This window comes from Microtus oregoni, unplaced genomic scaffold (genome assembly GCF_018167655.1).
Source record: "Microtus oregoni isolate MIOR12 unplaced genomic scaffold, Mior012 000002F_ref0000024, whole genome shotgun sequence".
Lineage (NCBI taxonomy): Eukaryota > Metazoa > Chordata > Mammalia > Rodentia > Cricetidae > Microtus > Microtus oregoni.
The window spans coordinates 9,392,562-9,416,815 of NW_024543061.1; the positions used below are offsets into that span (position 1 = coordinate 9,392,562).

Sequence of the window (24,254 nt, forward strand, 5' to 3'; positions counted from 1 at the left end):
AAACTGAACAAAGGAGATTAGATTCAGGGATCTTGTTCTTAACAGTAAAATAAGGGATATAGACTAAAGGAGTAAAAGGGTAGATTATTGAATCTACTTGTAATAAACCAACAACTGGTCTTAAATATTTTATATTGGTATGAATTTTTGTATATTGATAAAAATTAGAGGTTATTTTTTATAGAACCTATACATATATACATATATTTGTACTGTTGGTTAAAATTTTGCACATATACACTTTATTTAACAATGTAAAATAAATTTCCAGTCCTTGAAAGCTATTATTATATAATATTTATGATAATAAAGAAATGTAGATTATTTGTTAGACACCCATTATGGTCAATCTTGCAGTCATGTTAGGTATATTTTAGATATATTTTAGATAGACAGGTGGTCATCATACATTTCAGAGATCTACAGAATATTGTATTTAAAATGTTTTAATAGCCGGGCGGTGGTGGTGCACGCCTTTAATCCCAGCACTCGGGAGGCAGAGGCAGGCAGATCTCTGTGAGTTTGAGGCCAGCCTGGTCTACAAGAGCTAGTTCCAGGACAGGAACCAAAAGCTACGGAGAAACCCTGTCTCGAAAAATCAAAAAAAAATTAAAATTAAATGTTTTAATAATGTCTATTCCTGGCAGCACCAATATTCTTCAGATAAGATGCTGAGCATAGAAAAAACTCCACATGGAATAACTTCCTTTGTGGCAAAAGTTAGTCTCTGGGCAAGAAACTGCACTTGCCTCAACTGCTGACAGTATGCTGTCCAAATTGGATAAGCAGGACACAAAAGAAAGAGACTGCCAATATTTGCAAAGACAAGGCAGAACAGTGCTTCAAAAATCCTGTTTCATAAATAAGTATTTTAGATATTCTAGGCTGAAGGTAGATGACCCAATGTTACAGAAACCTTAGGTGATTGTCCATGTAATGAGCTGTTTCTATCATTTTCTAATTTTGGAAGTTTTTTTGCTCTGTACTTCATGTTTACTCAGGTAATATTACATCCTTCTGAGGTCTCTGCTGGAGTTGAAGACAAATAGTTATACTGTTCCTTCTTAACAAATTCACAGTAGAAACTCACAAAAGAGATATAAAGTGTATATTGTTGAGAGACATAATAGAAAGTGAATTATGTTCAATGATTTGGACTCATGAAAATATGATTGATAATTGAGTATTTTCTCAGACATTGTTAATGTAATTCTTGCTTGTATATATTTGTATGTAGTTATTGAACTTATTGTATATATTTATTTTATGTTAGTCTAAAAGCTTCCTTGTATTTAGACAAAAGGAAAAATGTTTGTGATATTTTGTTTGTATTCAGACAAATAAAGCTTGCTTGGAAGCAAAGAGAAGAACTAGCCACTAGTTAAACAAAGAGGTTTGTAGGTCTGTAGAGAGAGGGCAGGAAGCAGTAAGGCAGTGTTGATACAGGTTCTCTGGTCTTTGGGGCCAAGGACCTGAAGAGGCAGAAAGCACCTGGTGGAAGCTCCCTTTCTCTGATTCTAGGTTTTTCTCCCAATATTGGACTCCTGATTCCTATTGTTAATATAAATTAGATTCACTCTTCAGAGAACATAAAGGGTGTAGTAAAAATCATGTGAGTACATCTGACAGAAAACGCTTGACATAATACAACTGACATGTAATGTAGGATGAGGTGTTCGTTCCGGCCACCCAGAACCAAAATAATCACACAGAAACCATATTATTTAAATCACTGCTTGGCTCTAATTTCTTATTGGCTAACTCTTACATCTTAATTTAACCCTTATTAATCTGTGTGTAACCACGAGGTCTTGGCCTACCAGCAAGTTTCATCATGACTCTGGTGGTGGATCCATGCATGGCATTTCTCTGACTCTCAAGAGATCAGTTTTCATGGCAGCTGACTCCTTACCCTTTTGCCTTTTCAGTTGAGAGAAGCTGCTAATTGTAGTTGCCTGGATTATTTCCACTACAATTTGATACCTGAGATGCTTCAAGAACTACACATCAGAGTTACTGTTCATGAGCTTGATGACTCCTCGTAAAAATTAACATGTTTGGCTCTCTTGTGGTGTTCATTCATCTGCTTTCTGTACTCCAACTGGGCAAGGAGCATTTGGTTAATGTAATCAGGATTACTCAGTAATTCCACTGCCGGCATCAAGCATCAAGACTTTTGTTGTGAGAATTTCTGTAAGCATTATATGTAAGCTGAGAGACTGGATACCCTTCACAGGGAGAAGGCAAAACACCAGAACACTAATACACATTTGAAGGAACTTACCTTATCACATGAGTCCTTCAAGCATACATGCAACACGAAAGGCTTTAGCTGTTCTTCATGTCTGGCATTAGCAACTTTCAGGTCACAGAAGTAAGTGAGCAAAGCCTTTACAACATCATTACAGACAACTTTAACCACATCCACGTGACTCGGCCTGTGGCGAATCTGCTTGGCAATTTCCCAAAAGTCTTCTAAGAACAGATGGTACAGCTGTCCTTCATTTCTGCTGAGGCCCCCGTACCAGGAGAGAATATAGTCTCTATAACTGTGGTCGAACACATCTTTCAGAGCTCGGTCAATAGTGTGAGAAATGACCACTCTTCTGCCCTGAGCTGTCTTCTGTGGATATCCACAAACAGGGCTCCGCAGCAGACAGCAGACAGTCATGGCCAGGCAGCTCCAGGAAGAGGCGAAGTCCAGTTGCCTGGAGTGCCGGCTCCAGCACGGTAGCACAGTCAGTGTCCCCAACAGCCAGGCCCATGGGGCGCTGCTCAGGTTCAGACTGAGGCATAGGAACAAGGCACTTCACCCCAGGCCTGCCGCTGGTCCCCAACACGGGACCAGGCAGCACAATGCCAACGCGGCCAGAGCAGCCACAGCCTCGGGTCCCCGCCGGCCCCCTCCTGGCAGTCCGCCACCTGCCTTCCATCCACAGAGCCCTGGGGCAGCACAGCCTGGGTCTGCGGGCGTGGGATCGGGATGGAGGAGGCAGCTGTCTGTGCATCGAGGTGCATGCTGCTTCCTAGGTCGCTGGCGATGAGGCTCATCTCCTGGCCAGCTGCCGCCCCCACCTCTCCAGCCCCCTTGTCGGCCCATGCCATGGCCTGTGCGTGGCCTTGGCCTGTTGAGAGCAGAACTTAGGTAGGCGAGGAAGATGCAACTGAATTCTGGGGGGAAGAAGACAAAGTCAGTACTCTTAACCTCTGAGCCATCTTTCCAGGCCTATCAACGGGCCAAGGCATTTTCATCATTCATTAACCAAGAAAAGCAATACAGAGAGAGAAGGCCCTCCCAAACAATTGTAGTATTTCCATTGTGATCTCAAAGGATTTTTTTTTATATCTCCCTCATAGCAAATACTATAAACACATGTCAGAGTCATCATTGCCAATAATTTTCAGGTCTATCAGTTTCTTAACACCTACTTATTTGTTAATGAACATGATAATGTGATCCCACACTAGCTCGGAATGGGGTATAATAAAGGGTTCTTCATTTAGGGGTAGATTCACACATCTACAGTCCTTTGTATGAGTGGAGAACGAGAAACGAGAACCAAATACAGCAGCAGCAACAGAGAGAGCGAGAGAGAGAGAGCGAGAGCAAGCGAGAGAGAGAGAGAGAGAGAGAGAGAGAGAGAGAGAGAGCACATGTTTTAGTAACCAAGACCATGCACAACCTGGTCGAGCATTTCAAAAACCATTGGATAAAGATGTTTCCCAGCACTTGATAGTAGTTGAGCTGTCATAAATAAGTGAAATAAAACTATCTATCTGAAAGAAAATGAGTTTTGTGAGACACTGTCCTATACCAACTATCTTCTGATATTATTCTATTTCTCTTCTGAGAATCATTATTAGCGAGAAGTTGCTTGGTGAATTGTTGAGATAAGGCCCAATGGATGTATCTACAAAATACTCCCATAAGCAAGGTTCAGGGAACATTTTGGAAAAGGAGGTAGAATGATTAGAAAAGTCAGAGCATCAGTGATTTTGCTCTGAGGTTATGTTTCCTAGTAATATCAAAAGCAATTCCTATAAAATCTCACCAACATGAAAGCCCAAATGTAATCTGAATAAGAAGGACACCCAGTGAACCTGCCAAAGTAAATGGGAAAAAGTCATTAGGCTTCAACTCTATATAAAGAACTATAGAAAACTAAATAAAGCTGGGAGAAGTCTTCCTTCCTAGGAAAAAGCACAGCAATCAGTGGTCCATGGCCCAATGATTTACTTGAAAACATACATGCAACTAGTATTATAAGACCCAACAATGTTGTGTATTCATGTTGCATATGTATGTATACATTTAATAAATGTATGTATGTATATACTTATATATACATACATTTGTAAAATGAATTAATATTTTAAGAAGGCCAAGAATTGCAAGAAGATTAGGAAAAAGTATTTAGTATTTGGAAAGCCTTAGTGGGAGAGAGTTAGAAAATAATTGGTACAATTAAAATCCAGTCTTCTGTAAAAACAGTAAAATAGATGAATCTCACCACATTAATAACATCTACAGATACCTATGAAAGGATCCTGTAAACATTTTTGTACTGTTTAATATGGTACCATATGTCACAGCCCATGATGTTGAGGAGAACTGAATAGGAAAACATATTGAAAATGAGAGAAATCAAAAGAGGTGCAACTCATAGACTGGTGTTGTTCTTTGGTCTCCAAACAGTACTATATTCCCTATAAATAAACCTGTATAGCCTCTGTGATCTGCGACACAAAAGATTCATAGGTCTTTAATGAATCACTGACCTGACCAATCCTGTGACTGTGAACAAACTTGCTGATTTGCATGTGTTCATAACACAGCCCATATCCATGAGAAATTCTTAATAATCAGGTCACACCTTGTGCTGGACTCAGTCTCACACAAGTCACAGAACCAACATGAGGGTCCCAACTCAACTCCTGGGGTTGCTGCTGCTCTGGCTTACAGGTAAGGAATACGGCATTGGAAATTTAATAAGTTGCCTCTGGTCAATGCTCCCTGGTCTCAGGGAAAGTCCTCTTATAATGGAATTAATTTTCTGGAAACCTGTTTTAATTTTCCAATCTCAGGTGCACGATGTGACATCCAGATGACCCAGTCTCCAGCCTCCCTGTCTGCATCTCTGGGAGACAGTGTCACCATCACATGCAGGGCAAGTCAGAATATTTATAGTGCTTTGGCATGGTATCAGCAGAAACCAGGGAACCCTCCTAAGCTCCTGATCTATGGTGCAAACAGCTTGGCCAATGGGGTCCCATCAAGGTTCAGTGGCAGTGGATCTGGGACACAGTTTTCTCTCAAGATCAGTGGCCTGAAGTCTGAAGATGTTGCAACTTATTACTGTCAACAGTATAGCAGTTACCCACCCACAGTGATTCAAGTCATGACAAAAATCACCCAGGAAAACAGAAGTGAGAGCCCAGGCTGACCAAATTGTTTCTTCTTGTTTCTGCAGCTGCTGACTATGTTTATTAAGTAATTAAGGTCAATGTGATATTTTTTGCAGGGGTCAGAGGAATTTTTCTATGACATAAATCTATGTCCTCTTTCCAAACTCAAACACTAAAATCACGGGTCTTCTTTTCATTACCTGCATAAAAAATAGAAAAAAAAAATGTTTTCCTGAGTAACTGAAAAATATGGACAGTTAAAATTCATCCAATAGACATGTTAACACACACATGTACACACATACAATCATAAACATTCAAGCACATGCATCTGGGGTAATCTTTGCAAGGATATTATTGTAACAGTCAAACTATGTTAAAATCCCAAGGAAGAAGGCTCAGATGCTGGTTTATTGGTTAAGAGAACTGGGTACTTTTCTTGAGGAACTGGGTTTGATTTCCAACAGACATATTAATGCCAGAAACTGAATGTAACAACAATTCAGAGGCATCATAGACCCTCTTCTGGCCTCCAACAGCATTGTAGTAATATGGTACACAAACATATATAATGGTTAAAAACAATATACATAAAATAAAAATAAGTAAGTCTTAAATATTTGAAAAAACCCCAAAAGACTATTTGGTTTCTTAATTTTATTTGCTTATGTCTGTAGTCAGGATTTTCAGGGGTGTCTCTCCAAATCAAATCTGGTCTCATTTTTTTTAAAATTAGATTTCTTTTAAAAAAATACCAATCCAAATCCCCGTTTCCTCCCCTCCTCCCATTCCCTCCACATATCCTCCCACCCTACCCCCATTTAATCCTAAGAGAGGATAAGTCACTTTGCTTTGAGGAAAGTCCAAGGCCCTCCATACTATGTTTAGGCTGAGCAAGGTATAAATACAAAGAGAATAAGATCCCAAAAAGCCAGTGTATGCAGTAGAGATAAATCCCAGTGCCACTGACAGTGGTCCCTCAGTCTGCCCCAGCCATACAACTGTCCTCCATATTCAGAGGGACTAGTTTGGTCCTATGATTGTTCTTTCCAGTCCTGCTAAAGTTGGAGAGTTTTGATTAGCTCAGGTAAACTGTATCAGTGGATGAACACTTCATGGTTTTGATCTCTTTGCTCATATTCTCATTCCTTCTACGCTTCCAGTGGACCTCGGGAGCTCAGTCCAGAAGTTCTGATGTTGGCCTCTGCCTCTGTTTCCATCTATTGTTGGATGAAGGTTACATAATAATATTTAAGATATTAATCAGTCTAACTACAGTGCAAAGCACCCTCTCCTCTATTGCATAGTGTCTTTGCTTGGGTTATCCTTGTGGATTCCTGGGAGTTTTTCTAGAGCCATGTTTCTTGCTAACCCTATAATGGTTCCCTCAATCAAGATACCTCTTTTCTTGCTCTTATATCTGTCCTTCCTCCATCCTGACTATCCCATTCCCTCAAGTTCTCTTCAACCCTCCCTTTCTCCCCTCCTCTTCCCCTTCTCCTCTTCTTTCTACCCCCCACACCCTTGCTTGAAAGGTGATCTTGTCAGTTTCTAATTTCCAGATGGGTCTATATATGTTTTTTTCTTTGGATTCAACATATGACTTAGCTTCTCTAGAATCATGAACTATAAGCTCAGTGTCCTTTGTATATAGCTAGTATCCACTTATGAGTGAGTCCTACAAAATGTCTCACAGACTCTTTCATGAGTCAGGAATCCCGGAAGACCATCTCACCTCTAGGCAAGTTCAGCAGTCCTCTCTCTGTGGGTTCTCTGTGTCCAGTTTATGCAACAGTCCAGGCAATAGCAGTTTCTTGTCCAAATGGCTAACCAACTCCATAAGGAGCCTCTTCTATGCCCATCTTCCTGTTTAAGTAGATTGGCGCTGTCAGAAGCAGACGTGTCTCATTGTCATGACAAGCCCTAAGTTATTAAAACATTAAATGCCATATTCTGTAGTATTTGAAAGATATGAAGAATGTCTATCTAACTGAAATATATCTCTATATATCTAGAAAATCTAACAAACATGACTACAAGCTTGATTATTATTAATGATTTTCCACTAACAACCTATAAATTCTAATTATACATAACATTTTTAAATGAACTACACAATCACAATACCTTAGTCAAGATCAGAAATACATATACATATAACAAAGTTGACCTTAAACTTGTATCAACAAAGCAAAACTTATACCAATATAAATTATTCATATCTATATCATATCCCCCTTTAAATGTAAAAGAACATTTATAAACAATATTTGGAAATATGGGTGCAGTTTTTTTTTCTCTCCAAACTGCTTCCTGCTGAATGGGGGCACTGCTAATCAGATCTTTCATGGTGTAACCTGTGTGCTAGGTTCATCTCTGTTGGCAGTTGAGTGAAGTAATATTTTTGAGGGTATTTACAGCAACCTTTCAGTAGGGTGTGGTCTATCATACCATATTGGGAAAAAAGCAATCCACAGGGTCTCATCCTCTGTAAAAACAAGACCCTCTGCAAAGCATCATATCCTTAGACCCAAATTATGAAATCTAATACCCTTATGATATCCATTCTGGTTTAGATTGTCAGCCCATATAATGAAATGTCTCTCTGTACTTAGCTCCTTTACAGTCAAAAACTTTAAAGAAAACACTATAATACAAAGAATCCAGACTCTCTATGAATTTTTTATTTTTATGTGGCTTATTTTTACTCTGTCACTTTATTCTGTCTCTTTCTATATTTTTTTTTCTTCTCTCTCCCAAGCCTAAGTCTAAATCTGTCCTATTGTGAATCTGTAATTGTTTTTACTATCCAGGAGCAGTTCTTAAAATGCTAAGCACTTCTTAAAAACTTAAGTTGCACAATGTGGGGATAATACGGTACTGCCTGTGTCCTGCCCAGTCTAAACCTTGCGCTGTTATTACTGTAATTATGACAGTTCCTGCCTGAGGCCAGCACAATTCAGCATGGCAGCGCGGCCATTTGGTGCCCCTGAGCCACACACAGTTCCAGGCACACAGCAGTCCACATTGCCATCAAGCAAGCCATAGCATTTTATACCAAATGCTCCATTCAAAAGCTCTGTCTCCCTCAGGAGCCAGACAGAGATCACGATGGCGGCACAGCCCAGAAAGTCGGCATTTTATAACAACCAGTTTTTTTCCCTGCTGCTGAGTCAGGAAAATTTCTTTGTGGCAAGCCACCCACAAACAGCAAAAACTGCGTTAAACTCTGTTTTTTCTCTGTTTAAAATTAAGCTCTCTCAGGTTTTACGTGGAATTTGTTACCAAGTTGGGCGCCACTCTGTTGTAATAGGAGCAGCCATTCTGTAGTAGTGTGGAGCGGTGGGCTGTGTCCTGCCACCCGGCTAGCTTTAACCGAAATAATTACACGGAAACTGTATTCTTTTAAACACTGCTTGGCCCATTAGCTCTAGCTCTCACACCTAGATTAACCCATTTCTATTAATCTGTGTACCACTACAAGGTGGTAGATTACTGGTAAGATCTTAACGTGCATCCATCTTGGAGAGGAGAGCTATGGCGACTGCCTGACTTGGCTTCTTTCTCCCAGAATTCTGTTCTGTCTATTCCACCCACCTAAAAGCTGGCCTATCAAAGGCCAAGCAGTTTCTTTATTAATTAACCAATGAAAGCAACAGATAAGACAGATGACCCTCCTCCATCACATTGATTCTTTGGATTGTTTTCTGTGTTTCTATTTTGTTGATTTCAGCCCTCACTTTGATTATTTCCTGTCTTTTACTCCTCCAGGATGAGTCAGCTTCTTTTTGTTCTAGAGCTTTTAGGTGTGCTATTAAGTCACTAATGTGAGCTTTCTCCATTTTCTTTATGTGGGCACTTATTGCTATAAACTTTCCTCTTAGCACTGCTTTCATAGTGTCCCATAGGTTTGGATATGTTATGCTTTCATTTTCATTGTATTCAAGGAAGATTTTAATTTCATTATTTTATTTCTTCCATAACCCAGGATTGGTCATGCCAAGTTGTTGACTGTTGAATTTCCATGAGTTTGTAGGCTTTCTGAGGGTAGTATTGGTATTAAATTCTAACTTTAATCCCTGATGATCTAATAAGACACAAGGGGTTACTCCATTTTTTTTTGTATCTGTGGAAGTTTGCTTTGAAACCTAGTATGTGATCAATTTTATAGAAGGTTCCATGAGGTGCCGAGAGCAAGGTATATTCTTTTGTGTTTGACTAGATGTTCTATAGATGTCTGTTAAGTCCATTTGTTTTCTTTTGTTGCCATGTAGGCACTTTTGTTGCTCTGACGTTAGTTGGTGACATAAGTCCAGGTTTACTTTAATTTTGTTATAGACCTAAAACTATACAAAATAAGAGCTTATTGTGAAAACAGTGTCAAGTCCGTGAATATGAGGTGAATAACTATTTTACAGCTCTTTTAAGTCATGTCCCAGAAACTTATTTAGTCATCAAGGTGGAATAGTAACTTCAGTTGTTGGTGGTTTGTGCCAGCAAAATTGAAAGTCAATTGTTCATTATGCATTCTCATAAAAAATCCAGGGAATGAGCTTTCCATAATTCACTGACAGGTTTCTAGAAAACTTTTACACTCATTATCTGAAGTGTGGAAACAAAAAATACTTATCACTACCATATGTGACCTGGATAACACAATATTATATTGCTAAACACAAAAGCATCCACATAATTCATTCATGAGCAGTCTAGGGTGTCATAGTAAGGTGTTGATTTGCCATCCACATTAAGAAATACATCACAATAATACTAAAATTCATTTCATGCCTAAAGTTCTCATAATATTACTTCAGTGGATAAATAAGTATTGTAATAAAGATTTTAGTTTTTCTCAGTAAAGTCACACAATGTATGGTTGGTTGTACATTGACTTGGGCAGTTAGGATTTCTAGTGAACTACTTTACTAATACATGAGGGCCCAGCAGTTATGAAGATTGAACTGTTTCTCTCTTAGTGTAATGTATGAAATTCAGACAGACATAGAAAAAATATTTTATTTGTATTTAATTAGTTGTTATTAGTTGGTTATCTGAAAGAAGAAGCATTTACCCATGTATCCTATATTTCATGCATAGAGGAGACCAGGAATTATAAGAATATGAAAATGATCCAACTTTGGTCAGTTAAAGTAAAGGACAAATATAAGAGAGAAGATTAACAACACTTATTCTTCACTGTCCTCTGAAACCAAAAGAAAACAGCTTTTTTCTAAGGTAGATAATAGCAATAAGGCCCCGAACTTTCAGTAAATAACTGAAAATAAATAATCAAGAGTATGTAAGATGGAATGTAGGTAATTCAACAACTCTCAGCATAATGTATGAGGATCTCACAGAAGTAAGGGAGGAAACTGGACCTGAAGAAAGAGAGGTGCCACAGAAAGCATATCCTGAAGTTACAGATGCAGAGATCCACCTTTTAAATACCTGTTTATTTTATACACAAAGTTGTTTGGCCTGTATATATGCATGAACACCATTTGAGTGCCTGATGTTTAGAGATACCAGAAGAGATATTTGGATCCCAAGGAACTGGCACTACAAGTGGATGTGCCACCATGTAGGTACTGTGAGCTGAGCCTTGGCCCTCTGCAGGTGTATCAATTGCTTTAGAACTTGAAACTATCTCTCTAGTTCTGTGAAGTTCATTTTCAAATAAAGAGAACTGTAGGAAAATTAAGAGAGAAATAGTATGCCAGAGTGCAGTAGTCAGAGTAAATGAACAAGGGACTCTCCAAGACAAGCATTTGCTATGACCTGTGAACATTGGATGCAATTTTATGAAAATAAAAAATGAATTTTGGCCGGGCGGCGGTGGCGCACACATTTAATCCCAGCAGAGGTAGGCGGATCTCTGTGAGTTCGAGACCAGCCTGGTCTACAAGTGCTAGTTCCAGGACAGGCTCCAAAACCACAGAGAAACCCTGTCTCGAAAAAAACAAAAATAAATAAAAATAAAAAATGAATTTTGCTGAACAAACAGATCAAAGGCAACAATAGCAGTGTCTTAATCAATAAGCAATCCAGAGTAAACAAACAGCAGACTGATTTACCTCTAATATATTTTGATATTTTCTGTTAGAGTATATTGATTTACTCCTTAGAGATGCAGTACATTTGGCAGCTGGATCCCTTGAAGGTTTTTGTTTAGAACTTTATCACTGTGGGAGGAAAATCTGTAATCTACATGAAGTAATAAGCTACCAAATCACCAGGCTCCACCCTGCATATTTTCAGGGTGAAATCTGTCACTGATCTACTGCCATTGAACCAATCTGGGAGGCCAGAAAATACATTAGAAACTTTATAGATCAGGCCCAGTATACTATGTTATGTATTCTGCAGGAACCAATGAAAATAGTTGATTTCATCACTATATACAAGACTCTGATAAAGACCTGCAGGAGCCATAATCTGGCTCTCAAAGGTGACAAGGATAGAATGCAGAATCTGGGACATTATAATATCTCAACTGATATCTGAAAAAAAGTTATTAAGTAATTTACAACATTAAAATCATCTGTTTGTCACTCTTTGTTATTTATTTCAAATAGCATGATCATTTTGGTTGAAGCAGTTAAAGGGGTGCACCCACACACTGAGACAATGGGGATGTTCTATCGGGAACTCACCAAGGCCAGCCTGAAAAAGCCTGGGATAAAACCAGACTCGTTAAACATAGTGGATAATGGGGACTACTGAGAACTCAAGAACAATGGCAATGGGTTTTTGATCCTTCTGCACGTACTGGCTTTGTGGGAGCCTAGGCAGTTTGGATACTCACCTTACTAGACCTGGTAGGAGGTGGGAGGTCCTTGGACATCCCACAGGGCAGGGAACCCTGATTGCTCTTTGGGCTGATGAGGGAGGAGGACTTGATTGGGAGAGGGGGAGGGAAATGGGAGGCGGTGGCGGGGAAGAGACAGAAATCTTTAATAAATAAATAAATAAATAGATGATAGATAGATAGATAGATAGATAGATAGATAGATAGATAAGAGCTCATACTTCACAATATCAGTTTTCAAAAAGAGCAAGGAATTTAAAGAAGACAAGTGTCCTCTAAGTGCAGTCTCCACCTCCTCCATTTATCTCTGTTGGAATTTGTAACAGAGCCCAACTCCATCCACAATGTTCCCCACTTCCAAAGCTCTAATTACACCATGCCAAGTTGAAATACATGATTAATATGCCCCCAAAATACACAAGGGCACACCCCATTAAGGGCAGCAGTTGGCCTCAGGAATTCCCTTGCTTTCGCACTCTCTGTTTCTCTGTTCTCCTCTGCCCTTACCAGGGTTTCAGAACAGAAGCAGTCCCAATTGCAGGGCACTGCATTCTGAATGAAACTGAGAAACCAGGAACAGTCACGAAAATTTCAGCTTGACCCTTATCTCAGACTTGCCAGGGAGGGCCTTCCTAGGGAGCAATATGCAAATCCCCTGGTGGGTGCAGTGTAGTGAGACAAACTGCCAGGCCCAGTGGGAATAAGACATCAGAGGCCGAGTGTCTCCCCTCTGAGCAACTTGATACAAGGTTTCTTCTGAGTCTCAAAGAACAGGTGTTAGGAGATCTCTGACCTGTGTCCTTAGCCGAAGGAATGTACTTTATGGTTCTTTATTTCTGCCCATTTAAAGATCATTACAAAGTTCTATTCAAGCTTTAACCTTTTCTTTCTTTTTTCCACTGTGTATTAGTTTTGTATTTGTTTATTGTGTGGGTCTGATTTCCTTGTTAGTAATTTATTTCAAAATAAGATCTGGAATTTTTTTTCTTTTGCTAAGCCAAACACATAATTTGAAAGGGAGAGATGTTAAATATGTACCGAATATAGTTTAGTGTACATTCACAGTGCTGATGCATCTTAATATAACATTCTGTCCAAGGGCTTCCCTTGTGTCTCCTTCATTGGTAACCATTCCATGCAAGATACCAAGATTGCATTCTTGGTACTAGCTACTATAAGCTAATATTTTCCCTATATTTGAACATCATATATTCAGGTAAGTATGCAGATGTAAACACACTCTCTTAGCTTTGTATGAGATAGAAAAATATTCTGTAGCTAATTACCTAATGAGGAGTCCATTTTGAGTCTTTTCTTGTTTCCAGTTAACATGGAAAATGTTGAATAAAAGCATAATGTAAATTGTAAGATTATTTCTGAGTTAAAGGATGTTGTGAAGTATTCTATTGTGTAAATGTACCACATTTTCCTTATCCATTCTTCAATTGAAGGATATTTAGGTTGTTTCCATTTTCTGGCTATGACAAATAATGCTGCTATGAACATTGTTGAACACATGTTCTTGTGGCACAATTGAGCATCCTCTGGATATATACTCAAAAATGGTATTACTGGCTCTTGAGGAAGGTTGTTTCCTAATTTTCTGAAAAATTGCCACACTAACATCCAAAGAGGCTGTACCAGCTTGCATTCCCACCAGCAATGCAGAAGTGTTCTCTTTTCCCTACAACATCTCCAGCATAAGTTGTCATCAGTGTTTTTGATCATGGCCATTCTTAGAGGTGTAAGATGGAATCTCAGAGTTGTTTTGATGTGCATTTCTCTGAGGACTAAGGATGTTGAACATTCCCTCAAGTGTCCTTCAGCCATTTTAGATTCCTCTGTTGAGAGTTCTCTGTTTAGGGCTGTATTCCTTTTTTTTTATTTGATTATTTGCTCTTCTGATGACCAGTTTCTTGAGGTCTTTGAATATTTTGGAGATCAGACCTCTGTCTGATGTGGAGTTACTGAAGATCTTTTCCCTTTTTAGAAGCTTTTCAATTTCAGGAGGTCCCATTTATTAACTGTTTCTCTCAGTGTTTGTGCTACTGGGGTTATATTTAGAAAGTGGTCTCCTGTGCCACTGTATTCAAGTGTACTTCCCACTTTATTTCTTTGGGATTCAGTGTGGCTGGCTTTATGTTGAGGTCTTTGAATTTTGCATGAAAATTGATGGAGCTAGAAAACATCATTTTGATTGGGGTAATCTAGACAGAAAGATAATTATCACATATCCTCACTCATAAGTGGTTTTAAAACATAAAGCAAAGAAAACCAGCTCACAAACCACACTCTTAGAGAACCTAGGCAACAATGAGGACTCTAAGAGAGACATACATAGATCTGATCTTCATGGGAAGTAGAAAAAGACAAGATCCCTGAGTAAATTGGGAGCATGGGGAACTAGGAGGAGGGTTGAAGGGGAGGAAAGAGGCAGGCAGGAGAGCAGAGAAAAATGTAGAGCTCAAAAAATTAATAAAATAAAAAATGATGATTTCTTATAATTAATGACCAACTAATAGCAATATAGATACATAAGATTGGTATAAACTTTAGGAAACAGGGCAGAGCTTTCTCTGCTCTAAGTTTTGTATGGTTCCCTCCTGTTGTTGTTTATAGAAAGATAACCTGGGGTTTATTCTCCTACTGCATACTGAAGCAGAGTAAATAAATGCAGACAGATTGTAAAGAAATATATACACCTTTAATGAAGAATCAAACTCACAGAACCGAGGTTCCCACGCAGCACAGGAAGCAGGAAAAGGGGATGCACAGGCTCCAGCGTGCCCGATTTATCAGTAAACATTCGCCTGAGGCAAACCCGCCCCTAAGGGCCTGGCTTAACCCTACATCTCCCCCTTTTGTCTAAATAAGACAGAACTAAACCAAATACAACTATAAACGATAATAACAAATGATAAATATAACAAACAATATTGAGAACAAAAGTTTTGCTAGACATTCTATCTCAAGGAGTCTAAATAATATAGAGAGTAACTACAATTAAATAATCTTCAACTCCATCAAAGATCTGAGAAGGGAATAAATATTACTTAACAAATGAGAGATATCCAAAATGTGCAACAAATGACAGAGACAACTGACTACCTGGGCAATCACCCAAAGTCTCGTTTGCAATGTTGAGTCAACCAACTTTGGCTAATGCCTAACAAAACTGACATACCATTATCAAATGCATGGAAATTTCTTAGAATTATCCCACCCTGTCTTGGCAAGATAAGACAATCCTGTTTCATATCTTCGTCAGTAGTTGAGGTATAGGCTTTTCTTAACCTAAAGGCCAGTTCTGCAAAGAAGACAAGCTCCCAGTGGAGTGTCTTTGGTGCTCAAAGTTCTCTCGGGAGTAGAGTGGCATTGCCAGGAGTAATTGTGTCTCGTTGGCACAGAATTCTAGGTTAGATTAAAGGCCATTTTCTACAGCTCTTCGAAGAGGCTGAAGATTATACTATCTATACTAAAAATAATCTCTATGTATCTAAAAGACCTGATTAACCTAAAAATAAATATGACAAACATGTAATTCTCAAAACCAATCTAATTTGAAAACTAAGAGAATAAACAATTGTGCAATATATGAAGACAATGATCTTCACCTGTAAACAATGTCATTATATATCAAATGTAACAATGTTATTACATAAATAGTATCAGAGGTAGAAATGTACATTGTGATATGGTAGATGTATCCATACAATATAAGCATACTCTTATACTAAAATAGAGGGAGGAACACTCATATTCAATATTCTATATATCAATATACAATAAACAGTACCAATATAATTTTCTAAAAACAGTAAGTCACAAATACCAATCATCCCATCAAACCAGTTAATCCGCCCCCCTTTTTTTAAATATACCCCTAATTCCATAAAATATCTCCCAATCTCCTCAACCCTAAACCAACCACTAAAAGATGTCCCTAACCCTGTGGGCAAACTCTGTTGGGAGAGGGGATGTCGTCCTCTTAGATTGATCTAGCTGACATTGGGGCAATGTTCTTCTTAGGGGACCCTATGAAAGCAAATGATGGTAAAATTCCCAAATTAACCTTTGACATAAGAAAATTATAACTAGTCTCTGAGCGTTTTGAGAAGGTCTGGCCAGAGTGTTGTAAAAAATGTACAGCATTTGAAATTGTCTCATGCAGTTGGTACCAAAAAACAGGTCTAATATTAGCGCTTAAAAAAATATTAATGATGTCATAAGAACCAGATTGAGTTGATGTTGTGGGGCCCCATCTTCATCCTGGAAACTTCAACGATTATTGTAGAAAAATTTGTTGCTTGTTATGGGAAATTTAAACATTAACAACAAGGACATACACTGACATATAAAGAAAGACACAGATATGAGGAAAGGCAAAGAAAGTTTATCAAGTATAAAAATTATTCATATTCTGTGCCATTTCATGGCTCCTGATCTGAGACAGAAACTCTGAAATATCTCTTATCAACAGGCTTGGAATTGAAGAGGGACTGAGCCATAGTCCAACTCCAAAACCAGCCAGCTCTACACACTTAAAAAGAAGTGTTCAATAAAACATATATATATATATATATATATATATATATATATATATATATATAATCAATACTTACAGAATGTATAGAATTTTATTGTTGATCCTTAGTCGGTCGAAACTATTTTCCAGCCATCAGTAATTACATATACAGGGTCCCTTAAATTCTTTGAAAATGAGTATTTTCCTGTGGAGATAAGAAAAGAACCCTGCCCCCAACCTATCTGTATTCCTTACCATCAGTATGCTCGCCATCCTTGTGAATGAATTGTTATTTCTCTTCTCCAAGTGGCTTCTCTTCTTCAAACCGAACCTTTATTAATTTTGACGGTATCCGCAATTTTTCCTCACCTGTGGAGATAAGAGCAAAACCCCTACCCCAACGCAACACATCTCCTGGCTTCCATTGTGAGGTCAGCACATCCTTGAAATAAACTGGTTGATTTAGTTCAGTAGACTTTTCCATTATCCAATGTCTTTCTGCAGCCGTTGTTCCCTTCTCATTAGCGTTGAGAAAATTCAAGGTTAACAAAGCATTATGTAACCTATTTCTGGGGGTGTTTTCCACCCCTTTCTGTTTTTTCAATATATCCTTTATAGTTTGATTTGATCTTTCTATGACTGCTTGACCTGTAGGATTGTATGGTATACCTGTAACATGCTTGATATTGTAATAATCAAAAAACCGTTTCATTTTCCTAGAGACATAAGCAGGACCATTATCCGTCTTTATTTGTGTAGGTATACCCATGATAGCCATGACTTCTAATAAATGAGTGATTACTAAATCAGGTTTTTCTGAACTTAAAGCAGTTGCCCACTGAAAGCCTGGATAAGTGTCAATGGTGTGATGAACATACTTCAATTTGCCAAATTCTGCAAAGTGGAACGCATCCATCTGCCAGATTTCATTCTTATGGGTGCCCTTCGGATTAGTCCCTGCTGGCAGTGGTGTTTGGTTATAGAAAGAGCAAGTAGGGCATTTCTTTACAATCTCCTTAGCTTGTTGCCACGTAATAGAAAACTCTTTCTTCAAACCTTTGCTATTAACATGATGTTTTTTATGAAGTTCAGAGGCTTGTAGCACACTACCCATCAATAATTGATCAATTTCTGCATTAACGTGTGCTAGAGGACCTGGCCGACCCGTATGGGATTGGATGTGTGTTTTGTACATAGGGAAAAGCCTGTTCCTGTTCAAATCTTGAACCTGGAGAAACAATGAGGTTAGTTCTGTATCATCAGGTATAAATTCAGCAGTTTCAATATGTAAAATAACTCTTTCTGCGTATTGTGAATCAGTAACTATATTAATAGGTTCTTTAATATCTCTTAGTACCATAAGAATGGTATATAATTCTGCCTTCTGGAGAGAATCATAAGGACTTTGTTCCACTTTACCCAAGTCTTCTGATTTGTACCTTGCCTTCCCTGATTTATTGGCATCAGTATAGAATGTATGGGCTCCAGTTATTGGAGCATCACGGACGATTCGAGGAAGGATCGAAGAAGTACTCTTTATGAAGTTAAGCAGCTTGCTATTTGGATAGCTGTTATTAATGTCTCCCAAAAAATTAGCACAAGCCCTTTGTCATGGTTCATTATCTTCCCATAATTTCTTTAGTTCATAAGCAGTGAAAAGCACTATAATTTCTGCTGGGTCTATGCCTGCTAGTTTACGAAGTCTCAGCTTGCCTTTTATAATTAACTCAGAGACTTTTTCCACATAAGTTTTCAGTTTCTTACTTGGTTTATGTGGTAAAAAGATCTATTCCAAGATAATATCATCTCTCTGCATTAAAATTCCTGTAGGAGAAATTGTTGATGGTAATATGACGAAAATACAATCGAGCTCTGGATTCACTCTGTCCATATGTGCCTGTTGTAATTTCTCCTCAATCATTGTCAGTTCCTTTTCTGCTTCAGCTGCTAATTCTCTGGGACTGTTTAAATCTTTATCACCATCCAAGGTTTTGTTCAAGTGAATTATTAGATCAGGTGTTATCCCAATAGCTGATCGTAGACTGGAAATGTCTCCTAACAGTCTTTGAAAGTCATTAAGAGTCCATAGGTGATCTCTCCAAATTTGTGCCTTTTGTGTCTTAATTTTTTACAAACCTATTCTATAACCTAAATAATTAACAGAATCTCCTTTCTGAATCTTTTCAGGAGACATTTACATTCGCCATTTAGGTAAAAGTATCTTTATTTCTTCAAACAGTCTGTTCAAGGTATCTATGTTTGAATTGGATAACAAAATGTTGTCCATGTAATGATATATTATCGATTTGGGAAATTTCTTGTGGATCATTTGCAATGGTTGATTCACAAAATATTGGCAAAAGGAGGGGCAATATAACATACCCGGGGGAAGGACGGCCCAGTGGTACCTCCTCAAAGGTTGAGAATTATTATAAGTAGGCACTGTGAAGGCAAATTTTTCTCTATCTTCTTTTTGTAAAGGTATAGTGAAAAAACAATCCTTTAAATCAATAACTATGAGAAGCCATCCTTTTGGTAATAAAGAGGGCAAAGGAATTCCAGATTGCACAGGGCCCATAGGTTGAATAACCTTGTTGATAGCTCTGAGATCTGTCACCATTCTCTATTTCATTGATTTTTTTCTTAACCACAAATACAGGAGAAATCCAAGGGCTAGTAGATTCTTCTATATGTCCAGCATCTGATTGTTCTTGTACCATCTGTTCTAAAGCCTGTAACTTTTCCTCAGCTAAAGGCTATTGCTTTGTCCATATTGGTTTCTCAGTCAACCATTTTAGAGGCAAGGCTGTTGGTATCTCTGAAGGAATATCAATTGCTTGTTATTGAACAGCCAGAATGGCTGGTTTTCTCCGTTTGTAATATCTTTTAATATTATTCTCAGAAATATAGGCTCTAGATTTAGCAGGAATGTTAATTTGGGTATTCCATTTTTGTAATAGGTCACGACCCCATAAATTCATTGCAATATTGGCTACATGGCTTTAATTTTCCTATTTGTCCCTCTGGCCCTATACATTCAACCCATCTCGTGCTCTGCCTTACTCGAGATAGGGTTCCAATTCCCAGGAGCTGAACATTTACATTCTGAAGAGGCCAATATGGATGCCAAGATTCTGTTGTAATGATACTTACATCAGCACCTGTATCCAGCAGGCCAGTAATAAAAATGCCAATTACACACACTCTCAGCTTAGGTCTTTGATCAATTATAGAAGTTTGCCAAAACACACATAACTCATCTTTCTGATCATTATTGCTTGTAACAGTAGGCATGTGGCTTCCTAATTGTCCTGACGAAGCACGTTCTCTGCAGAAACTGGAAATGACTGAACCATGTTTGCCATGGGGGCCTGTGAGTCCCCCCTTCACGTTTCCCATCTGTATCAGGTTGCCTTGTCTATCTCTTGTAGACCTGCATTCATTTGTCCAGTGTCTGCCTTTTCCACATCTTCTACATCAAACTGAAGGCTGAGTCCTCCTATTTCTGTTATTTTTAGAAGATGCATTATTATTATTTCTGAAAATCCATTGCTTACAATTCCTTTTCATCTGACCCATTTTGCCACAATTAAAACATTTGGTATTCTGGTGTCTCCTTTTACCATTGGAAATTGCTTCTTCTACCCATGTTTTAGTGCTATAGTCAAATGTATCAACATTCAGTGTATGCAAGACCCATTCTTCCAAGGGCACTGATCTGAACTTTAAAGGCCCCAAGATGTTTTTGCATTCCACATTTGCATTTTCATAAGGCAAAGACTCAATCATTATACATCTTGCTTCTGGATCAGTTATCCCTATTTTTACAGCCTTAGTTAGTCTTTGTAAAAAGTCACTAAAGGGTTCTCTCTGACCCTGTTTAACTCTGACAAATGATTCCATTCTCTGTCCTGGGTCTTGTACCCTGTCCCAAGCCCTTAAGGCTGCTGTAGTACACATGGAAAGTGTGTTTTCATCCAAATTAGCTTGTTCCTGAGTGTTGGAAAGGAGCCCTTCACCTAGAATTTTATCTAGGGAAATGTCAATTCCCTTCACCTTTTCCTGCTGTTCTAAAAGTCTAGCCTCCTGCCTGAATAAGCATTTCCATTTCAGTTGTGTTCCACTCTCAAGGATCACAGAGCTCAACTGAAGCCAATCCAAGGGAGTTGCTCTGTTTGTTGTGGCCCAAGATTTTAGTATCTCTTTAAGAAAAGAGGCTTGCATCCCAAAAGTCATGACATTCTGTTTAATTTCTTTGAGATCATTCATACGGACAGGCTCCCATGTATCCTCCTAGATGATCCTAGGGTTTCTAGAACCAATCACCTTCTCTGTTGTTATTACTGGAAAGGCAGGTAGAGCTGTAGGTAGAGCTTTGTGGAAATTGTCCCGGAGAGACTTACCCACAGATGTAGTTAAAATTTGCCTTTCTACCCTTTTGCTCTTCTTCATCAGAATTTAGAAATTACTCAATCTTTTCAATTCTATTCACCATTGCCTTCTGCAATGTCTGAATCTCCTGTCCAGAATTATGTTCCAAAGCCTTCATTGAGAATTCTAAAGTATGAAGTTTGTCCATTAGAGATAACTTCTCATCTTTGGACATAATTTTTATGGCATAAACCGTGCCTTCTTTTATTGACAATCTTTCCGCCAATCTGTCATAAACTTTAGACAAAATTCGATTGTCACATTCAGCAGTTTTGATTCTCTCAGTTAATTTTTCAGTTCCTACAGAAAGGGACTGCTGGAGCTTACGATCCAAATCAGCTGTTCCTTCTTCCATAGTAATGAATTTCTCCTTTTCTAAATTTTGTTTAGTTAACTGAGTAATGTTAAACAAAGATCTGTTCTCTTCCTGGAGAACTTCAAACTGATTCTTGAGAAGATTGTTGTCAGTCTCAATAGTTTTTAAATGTTCAACCTCTGCCTTAAGAATCCTGTATTCATCTCTTAAAGACTTTATCATATTTCTATTGTCAAACCATATAGTGCCAAAGAAAACTACGAATCCCTGAAGGATCCATAGATGTGGGGTGATAGACACCTCTTGTAAAATCTCCCACTTTTTACACTCAAAAAGGCTGTTAAAATCTAAAATAGTCACGTTCTCAGACATTTTATTTATAAAAGCAAAAATTCTTTTACTTGCAATGACCGGTTCCTGCCAGTGGTGGCGAAAGAGTCCACTGAGTCCACGTGGCCTAAGTCTGAAATAAATGACTCAAAAACAAAAATTGGAGCAGACACCAGGCTGATAAATAGCAATTGGGCCAGAAAGGAAACAGAGAGAAAGCCGCCATAGTGAGCAAATCAAAGGGATGCACAGCGTGGAGCCAGCTTGCAGGGACTGCAATGCCTCCCCCCCACCATTACGTGACCCAAGCACTGGGTGGAGGTGGGAGGGGAACAGAGCAGAGCTGTGTATAGAGGCGCTTGTACCACTGTCGCGCAGGGCCAGGCACACAGACTCAGCCGATTCCAAACCACCGGGGAGGGCTAATTCTCCCATCCCGTTTGGCGACTTTCTAGCAGGCGCCAGGAAAAATCGAGTCACTCAGAATCTCAGCTGCTTCTGCAGCCGTAGTGGGGCAGAAGTGAACCGGCAATGAGTAGTGCTAAGGTTAAATCTGCGTGCCGATGGAGACCTCCGGAGGGGGAGTGCCCTGGCTACCAGCAGTCACCCCAGGAGCCTCCGATTTCGGGCGGGTATCCACAAAGCCTCACGGGGCGCCAAATATGTAGCGGCGTAAATAAATGCAGACAGATTGTAAAGAAATATGTACAGCTATAATGAAGAAACAAACTCACAGAACCGAGGTTCCCATGCAGAACAGGAAGCAGGAAAAGGGGATGCTCAGGCTCCCCCATGCCCTATTTATCAGTAAACATTCGCCCGAGGCTACAGCATACTCTCATTTTTACAGTCATATGAGTTATTTCATACATTTTAAAACATGGTACATTAAGGATTGCTTGTTTATTTGTGTATATTCAAAATGTTAAATAGTTTTAAGTTGCTGATTTGTATGCATTTTTCAAATAAATGTTAATATTATTTGACTTAGATTACAGTATCATATCTGGAGTAAATGGAAGGGATTATTCTAAACATCTTTTATTTTTCAGTGGACAGACTATAAAGATTTTGTGTTGGGTATCCAACAGTAACATTTTTGTTAGTCTTCTATCACAATTCATTTGCTCACTTGCTGCCATGATCCTGTATAATGATAAATGGAAATTTCTGAGTTTTTACAAGATATAGATGATAAAGGGAGAGCAGCCAGGAAATCAGTTAACCTCTCCAGGTCTCTTTTCACCATTCATGGATGTTATTGAAGTGTAAGCAAAGTCTTTTTCTGCTGTCTGTTTTCCTCTCCCCAGTATCCTCATCTTTTGCTTATGAAATGTATTCCATCCCCTTTCTTCATCTTCTTCTTGAGAGGATATAAGAGTGGAGGTGATTAACAAAATCAAAGTATAAAATGCTACAATGAAATTCATTATTTTGTATACTAATTTAAAAAAATCAGTCTTAAGGAATGTGACATGGACATCCATGTGGTGTGCCTTTAATATAGTACTTTAGAAGCAGAAGGTAGGCATATATCCCTGTGCATTTGAGGCCACCCTGTACTATATAGTGAGATCAAAGGCATCCAGTGCAATATAGTGAAATTCTGCCTCAATTAAAAAACATAACAAGCTGGGCGGTGGTGGTGCACGCCTTTAATACCAGCACTCGGGAGTCAGGGAGGGGGATCTCTGGGAGTTCGAGGCCAGCCTGGTCTACAAAAGCTAGTTCCGCGAAAGGCACCAAAGCTACAGAGAAGCCCTGTCTCAAAAAAAGAACAATAATTATATTGACTATATTAATTAAGTATTTTCAGAGACATTCTTCCTGTTTCAATGAAAACCAAACTTTGAGTAAAGTTGACCCTTCCTTACATGTAGTCTATGCTCAGTGTAAACAATTTATGCTTCTCTTGCCCAAATTTTAGATTGTTTTTAGAGGAAAAGATATACAAAATGTGACTAAGAGGTCTTTGATCCATGATTTATTGAGGGGCAAAATCCATTAAAGTTTGCTTCTCAGTGGTGGCTTAATATAAAGGCTCAGCAGGTATGTGAGTGATACTTACACTGATTTTCATGAATCCTTTTGGAAAAAATACGGGAGAGTACCAATATATTTTTCTCACAGAGTACAATACCAACATTGGAAATCCCTCCTGTATTCTTTATATTCCAGAAAAGTTTTAATGATACTTGTCAACAGCTCTAAAGATTGGGAGCTTTATCTTCTAGAGGCTTACATGTTTCTTCAATGATTTTTGGTTTCATTTTTTTTCACAGATATGTGCTTTATTTGTTATATTATTATATTATTATTATAATTGAAAAAAATTCTGCCTCCTCCCTGCCTTCCATTTTCCTCCCCCTCCCTCCACTCCATTTCTCCTCCCACGACTCCTTTCCCCCTCCCTCTCCAGTACAAAGAGCAGTCAGGGT

The 24,254-nt window shown here is 38.6% G+C and overlaps 1 pseudogene and 1 gene segment (V, D, J or C); one reads left to right on the forward strand and one right to left on the reverse strand.

Moving 5' to 3' along the window:
* Positions 1–1,832: 1,832 nt before the first annotated feature.
* Positions 1,833–3,100, reverse strand: LOC121432951 (annotated as a pseudogene).
* Positions 3,101–4,897: 1,797 nt separating this feature from the next.
* Positions 4,898–5,444, forward strand: LOC121432960. The segment is given in 2 exon segments: positions 4,898–4,963; positions 5,086–5,444. Coding segments are annotated over 2 exon segments (408 nt in total).
* The last annotated feature ends 18,810 nt before the right edge of the window (positions 5,445–24,254 follow it).